At 34.5% G+C, this 8227-nt stretch overlaps 1 protein-coding gene across 1 annotated transcript; it reads right to left on the reverse strand.

The window, feature by feature from the left end:
• Window positions 1–503: 503 nt before the first annotated feature.
• Window positions 504–3569, reverse strand: LOC119666072. Its single transcript, XM_038075347.1, has one exon. It carries the CDS (start codon window positions 3567–3569, stop codon window positions 504–506), a length of 3066 nt encoding a protein of 1021 aa, XP_037931275.1.
• Window positions 3570–8227: the final 4658 nt, after the last annotated feature.

Here is an 8227-nt window from a genome sequence, read left to right on the forward strand (position 1 = left end):
CCACCGTGTTATCTTCAACAATTAATTCCCTTTTGAAGGGAGCTGGCCACAGCGGCTTTGGCTGATATAAAAATAGTGGACCATATAACCACATGTAGCAAGATGAAAATTCCCGCGGTTTAAGCCCTCTTGACAGGATATCTGCCGGATTTTGTTTTGACAGGACGTGACTCCATTGTTCTGGAATTGTTAACCGAAGGATTTTTACAATTCGGTGGGCGACGTAAACGGGTAATTTGCCTGGATGATTGTTTATCCAGGAAAGCACAATTTGTGAATGTGTCCATAAGTAAGTTGCTTTGTCTTGATAGCCTTGATCAAGTTTAACTCTTGCCAAGATTGGACCAATAAGACCCAAGGGGTCATATATGTGTGCCAAATCGGAGCTCATAGATCGTTTTGTTGTGTGACTATGGTCTCGAATGTTAACCTTGATACGAAATGAATCTGACTTTGGTAACCATAAAAGACCCAGCGTGTTTGTGAATTGGGTTTCCTTGGAATCAAAATTGAGATTTACTTCTTGATCTTCTGGAGCGATTCCATGTAAAAGTTTTGGGTTGTTTGCACGCCATTTTTTTTAGTTTCATTCCAGCCTTGTCTAGAATTGTTATTAATTGTTGTTGAATTAGTAACGCTTCGTTGATGGTATCAGCTCCTATGAGACCGTCGTCAACATAAAAATCCCTGTTTAAAGATGTGGCGCCATATAAATAATTTCCTTGATATTCATCCGCCAATTTTGTTAGACAGCGTGTTGCTAAATATGGCGCTGCTCTTGTGCCATAAGTAACTGTATTCAACTGATAATAATTAAGTGGTTCTGTGGGATTTTCTCGCCACATTATGAGTTGCAGATTTCGATCATCTTTGTTAACCCATATTTGACGGTACATTTTTTCCACATCAGTTTTTAAAACATATTTGTGCATTCTAAATCTGAGCAAAATCGAAAACAGTTCGTCTTGAACTTTTGGACCATTAAACATTATGTCATTTAGTGATGGCCCTGATAATTTGTGTACTGATGCGTCAAATACAACTCGCAGTTTTGATGTTGAGCTGCCTGGACGTAGCACACAGTGGTGAGGGATGAAATATTGGGGAGATATTATTTCGCTACCGCTGAATTTTGTCATGTGTCCCAATGCTTCATATTCCCTCATAAATGAAACATATTGGTTCTTTAGATCAGGATTTTGAATGAAACGGCGCTCGATTGTCTTGAACCTCTCGTAAGCGATTCCTTTTGTATCTGGTAACACTGATGGATGATTCTTTAGTGGGAGTTTTACAACAAATCTGCCATCACTTCCTCGAAAAGTGTGTTGCAAAAAATGTGACTCACAACGCAATTCGTCTTCTGTGAGTTCCGAAGTTGAATCTGGAATTTCCTCTGATTCCCAGAATTTCAATATAGATTCTTCTAGTTCCTTAGTAGTGCATATGCCACAAGTTGCCGTGCTTGAATTTGAAGTTTCAACATTGCCAGCTACAACCCATCCAAAAATAGAATTCTGAAGTGTTGGAAGACTACCTGCTAGTTTTATTTGACCTTCAATAAGTAACTTGAAAAAGATCTCTGCTCCTAACAGGCAATCTATTCGGCCAGGTTTGTTAAAATCTGGATCAGCGAGAGTTAATTCCTTTGGAATATCCCAGGATTCGATATTCAAATACTGCATTGGCTGATCTGAAACGATTTTTGGTATGATATGTGCATCCATCTCTGCTACAAATTCGTTCAACGTTGATTGTACTCGGATTATTGTTTGATGACGTATTTTTGATTCATTTGCTCCTACGCCTTCTATACTCATAAGCGTTGGCCTAGGCTTGCAGCCCAATTTTTTTGACAGGCGGTTTGTTATGAGATTGATTTGAGAGCCAGAGTCCAATACTGCTCTGCATTCAATTTGTCTTCCATTTGATGCCAGCAATCTTATTCTGGCCGTCCCTAATAAGACATAATTAGATTCCTTATTGGTATTGTTTGTTAAAAGGGTTATTTTATTTGATGATTGGTTTGAAACTGAAGCTTGACCTGTTTCTTGAGGCGATGAGTTATTTCCTTGAAGAACAGTACCTTTTGTGTATTGATTCCCCTTTGGATTATGCATCAAAGTGTTATGTTTTTTAGAACACTTAGTGCAGTGCCTGGATTTACACTCATCAGCTCGATGTCCAATCCTGAGGCAGTTCACACACAAATTGAACTCCTTAACCCAATTCCATCGTTGTGATAGATTAGCGGTCTCGAATTTTTTGCAAGCGTAGACCATGTGACCGTCTTTATTGCAAATTGGACAGGTTTTACTTAAACCAAATTTTGTAGCTGAAGCACATGTTCGAGTGAATGATGAATCTCCTTTTCCCCTAGCCTCAAGTGATTGAAATCTATGTTCCAAAAATTTTAGCAATTCATCAATGGTTGTTAAACGTTTGTTGTCTGATAGCCCTTGTTCGAAAGCTGTTAGAGTTTCTGCATCCAGCTTGCGCAGCAATAGATGTACCAGGACAACATCCCAATGTTCGACTGGAACTCCTTGAACCTTGAGACCATGTATGCATTCCTTGCTTACATCGTGAAGAGATTTTAATGCTGGTGCCGACTCCCTTTTAATTGAGGATTGTCCCATTAATTTATTTAGGAGTGTTGTAACCAGAAGTCGTTTATTTTCATAACGACTTGTAAGTAAAGTCCAGGCTATATTGTAATTTTCTCCTACTACTGGAAGATGTCTAATTAGCCCCTTTGGCTCGTTATCCAATGATGTAGTCAGATAATGCATTTTTTTGCTGTCACTGATGTCCGTGTTGTGGACCAATTCCATATACAAGTCCTTGAATTCCACCCACCGCATATAGTTTCCATCAAATTTTGGTAGTGATATTCTTGGTAGAGGCAATTCGCAATCTGTCTGTCTTGAGTTGCGAATTGTCTGATTATTATGCAAATGTTGTTGTAGTTCGATCATGGCAGCTCCTGCCTTTTCCTCGAGTTCATAAAACATTTCCATTATGCTTTCGTCGGTAGCTTCCCATAACGTTGTGTTATTTGCCGTTAAATCGACCATATACCCTTCAAGACTGGCTGCCTTTATAGAATAGTATGTAGATGGTTGTTCAACTTGCCTGTTGACCATGATTCCTTCTATCGTTCTTTCAATTACACGTATGAGTGCCTTCTGATTTCGGAGTAGTTTCCGAATGTTTGAATCATTTATCTGATTGTTTTGCTCAATTGTTATGCCATTGCTTGCTGAAGATAATTTTTCTAGCTCTATTGCTTCAATTTCTAGAATCTTGTTGTAATCGACAATCATTTTAAGAATACTTTGATACTCTTTGTTCACCAAGTATTCATGGTCGTCAACCTTGTCCACTGAAGCCATAATTTCCTGATGATTTTCATGATATTCGTCACCCAATCTTTGCAATTCTTGAATCTTGTCTGTATAGAATTGAGAAGTTCTGCGAGGTTTTCCAGCTTTTTTGCAATTACCAATAAATTGTTTGATTTTGTCGCCCAATGCCTTTTGGCGATCCACAAGCGAACTGAAACCCATTATCCAGTTAGTTGATTTGTTGATTCACACCTTGTGAAACTAAAATTGTTTTATTTGTCCTTTGTTGATGCTGACACCAAAGCCTGTATTGATGTGATCGTAGGACACCTTTACGTAAATTTCGTGTTGAATTATCAAGCGATTCACCTGATAATCACGTCGGGGTCACCAAATTAAATGTTAATGAATTAACATCTAAGGAAATGAATTGACAGCACTTAAACTGTAACTCTTTAATTAAAGGTTGAGTTTTCAGCACTTGAACTGAAACTCTGGAAATGAAAGTGAGAGATCGAATATTGGTTTCAATCTGATTTTTATTAAATTAAATTTTTCCTTAAATACTAAATTATTACAAATTATTACAATAACAATATCTAAATTTTATTCTTTTCCTTTACCGTCTTCTTGCCTAAAGTGCAAGCTCAGCATATATTATGCAACCAAATTCTTTGTTGTGTCTAGCAACCAAGAATTAACGCCAATGCACTGGCCTTGATATATGTTACATATTCAAAGTTCAGTGCCACTGCACTTAATAAAAAATATAATGCAAATATTCAAGTTCAGTGCCACTGCATTTTACCAAATTAAATAATGCAAAGGAAAGTCAAAGTTTGGATATTGCTAACATCAGCATATATGTTTAAATTTTACAAATATTGTACAATAATAACAATAGCAATAATAATAATATTTTACAATAATAATAATAATAATATTTTACAATAATAATAATAAAATGTGTGAACAATAATAAAAAAAATAGTTCAAAAAACTTTATAAATGATATATATATATTATTTATATGAGATAATTAATTTTTTTATTTGTTCGCCACTTAGCTGTTGTTGATGTTGCTGTTTTGATGCTGCTTTTTGTGGAGCTTTTATAAATTCTGGATAATCAATTGCTGTAAATCAAGTGCTGTATCACCCAAAAACGATGTAAAATGAGATCACTTAGAGCAACTAATTCCTCACCAAAAAAAATCTTTTCTTCAATAAGTTGTTTTTGCCCTTCAGTAGGTTGTTTTTTGCTGTCTTGCTCATGCCAGTGAATAAGTGATTTTGTTAATTCACAACCATCTAATTTATAAACATTCACTGATAAATTTGGATTTTAGTTTTTTATTTTTGCTATTTTAAAAACATTTAAATTAACAAGATCAGTTTAGAAATTTCTACACAAATTAAATAAAATTGTATGTAGCGTACATTATTCTTTTAATTTTTCTTTGTTTCACTGATAAACTTGACTTTTGTTTTTTTTCATATTTTTGTTAATAGTTTTTGGTTAATAATTTTTTTTAATAATTTTTGTTTATACCTTTTGTTTAATTTTTTTTGTTAATAATTTTTGTTAATAATCTTTGTTAATAACTTTTGTTTAATTTTTGGTAATAATTAATAATTTCTTTGTGAATAAGAACACGATATACTTATTCGACTTTTAAAAAAAACTGACCCACGTTTTACTTCCGCTAGATATTTTATATCCCCGTTCTTTTCGGGTCAACGTTTGGAAGTTTGGCTAGCTAACGTTCATTCTAAAACCATTCGCTCAGATACTCTTACAACATATGAGCTTTCACCATACTTAACATCCACACTCTTAAATACTTTAATGTGCACACTTAGCATCCACATAGCAACACAGCCAAAAAAAAATACCCGTAAATTACATTAACATTTATCGCAACAAGCTGTTACCTTATACCTAGCGACAGCATTGGCTAATTCCAGACAAAATTAGACTAAGCCCTCCAAATGTGTGTCAACTTCATCAGAGAAGGAGACTTGAACTCGAAGGTCATTGAAGTGAAAACAACTGGTTCGTGGTGGCGAGGCAAGTGGAGGCAGTACTCTATGCAAAAAAGAGGCGCCTGGACACAGGTAGACATTCAGAGCACCATAAAAGTTGGTTTCTGCTGTACTGTTTTTTATTGAACTGTTATAACAAATATGGAGATATAAGGATATGTGGATATATGGAAAGGTGTATATACGTTCAGCATATTTAGCTCAAAAGTGAATTGCAGTATAGATGTATATTGAATAATAACACCTAAAATAGTCACATCGCCTAAGTTTTTTTTATTCATATTGTTTTTTTTTTTTTGTTTTAATTTATATTGGCTTCTTGGGAAAAAAATCACCCGTCTCTCTAAACAATAAATTAATGATATACAAGCAAGTCTTAGCTCCGATGTGGACGTATGAAATCCAGTTATGGGATGTGCACCAAAATCCTCTATTCAATTCATTCAAAACTTTCAAAATAAAGTTTTAAGAAATTTAGTCAACGCTCCGTGGTTTATTAGGAATATTGACCTCCATCGGGATTTGAAGATCGAATCAGTGGCTGCAGTAATTCAAAAGTTCGCGGTAAAGCACCAAAAACGATTACAACAGCATCCAAACGAGACAGTCAACCATCTGTCTAATACAACTGGCCTGCTGAGGAGACTTAAACGAACTAAGCCTTCAGATCTACTACGGAATTAGTAGTCTAATAATAATTTAGATTACTACTATTAGCACTAAGTCTTTGACAACTTGACAATTCTAATAAGTATTCTGAAATATAACAAAACTGCTTTATAGTTCTTTGTATGAACTAGTCGTAGTGCAATGAAACATGTATTTATATTATTGTACATATTGTGTTTCAAATAATAAAAAAAAAAAATACAAAACCTTAATTTTTACATGCGTTAATATTTTTATTAGTAAGTTTTTTTTAAGATTTAATTTAAGATTTAATTTAAGATTTAATTTTAATTCTTAAAATTTGTTATTTATTATTTTCACGTAAAAGAATTTGTTTTTTTTTTAATCTGTTACTAAAGAAATTTGAAAAAATATAGTTATTATTAGAATGGTTACTTATAATTACAATTATATAAAAATAATAATGCTGAAAATTCGAAAGTTACATAAATTGTACCCATTGTAAATTTGCTTGCTAAACACATCAGGTGTTTGATTCTTTTTTTTTACAATTTTGTTACTTTCTCTAATTTTTTTGTAGCTAGGAACATCAGCGCATGGAGTGACGTCACTGCTACGATGCTGGTAAGTGTTCTACCAATAGAGTAATTAAAATATAAATATAAAAAAAAAATACAAACAAGGTGATGCATAGGAAGCTATTTATTTTTTTTTATTTTTATTATATTTATCTGATTTTATTTTTATATATATATATGGTTGTGTATTAAAATTCCTTTGTAAATATCTTATGAATTTTTTTTTTGTTTACATTAATATACTAATAACAATTGAGAAAAGTTTATTAAAAATGAAACTTTGTTTTACATATAAGTAAATTTTAATGTTTTTTTAATTATGAATTTATATATGAATATATTGGTTTTTATTATATAAATAGAGCTTATATTTAAGGTGTAAAAATTTTAAATTCAATTTTTTTTGTTTGTTTTCTTTTGTTGCTCTTAAACATAAGTGACAGATATAATTTTTTTTATAGAAATAGCCTAATCATGGTCAGATAAATTATAGGCTCTATGGGTAGTACAGGGACATACCACGAGGTATGTGGAAGGTGAAATGTTATTGAACTAATAATACATATAAAACATTTGACAGGACTGAAAGACAGGGTTACTGGGAGGGGTAAAAATCTATTGGTTTACATAGATTACTTACTTAGTTGGCCATTACAGACGTGTGTCGTCCTTGGCTGCGTCGAGTAGCCATCGCCAGTCAGCCCGATTAGTTGGTTTCTGACGCCAGTTGGTAGTACCGAGCGCCCCCAAATCGTTGGTCACCTGGTCCTTCCACCGAAGATGCGAACGACCTCTACCGCGTTTTCCACCTGCGGGTACCGAATCAAATACCTTTTTAGCCGGAGCACTTTCTTCCATTCGCACGACATAACCAAGCCAGCGTAGCCGCAGAATTTTTATGCGCTTAACTATGTCAATGTCGCGGTATAGCTCATACAGCTCATCGTTCCATCTAATTCTTCTCCGAAGAATTTTTCTCTCGAATACTCTCAACGCCTTCTCATCACTGTTGGTAATTGTCCAAGCTTCTGCACCATACAACAGGACAGGTATGATAAGGGATTTGTAGAGCGTGATTTTTGTTTGTCGAGAGAGGCAATTGAGAAATAACAATTGCTTACTTAGCCCGAAGTAACATTTGTTGGTAAGAGTAATTCTTCGTTGAATCTCTAGGCTGACGTCATTTTTGGTGTTTAAGCTGGTTCCTAAATAAATAAAGTCTTTCACAATTTCGAACTTATAATTGTCAACAGTGACGTAGGTCCCAAGACGCTCAGGAGATTTGTTTGTTGACAGAAAGTACTTTGTTTTGTCCTCATTTACCACAAGACCCATTTGCTTTGCTTGTTTCTCTAAGTTGGAAAATGCCACACTGACGACGCGGGTGTTCAGACCAATGATATCAATATCGTCGGCATACGCAAGCAGCATTACACTTTTGTAGAATATTGTGCCAGTACGGTTTAAATCTGCTGCTCGAATTATCGTTTCCAACATTAGGTTAAAGTAATCACGCGACAAGTAGTCACCCTGTCTGAAACCTCGTTTAGTATCAAACGGCTCGGAGAGGTTCTTTCCAATTCTAACGGAGCTGGTGGTGTTGCTCAACGTCATTTTACATAGCCGT

The sequence above is a fragment of the Teleopsis dalmanni genome, chromosome 1, assembly GCF_002237135.1.
Source record: "Teleopsis dalmanni isolate 2A chromosome 1, ASM223713v2, whole genome shotgun sequence".
NCBI lineage: Eukaryota > Metazoa > Arthropoda > Insecta > Diptera > Diopsidae > Teleopsis > Teleopsis dalmanni.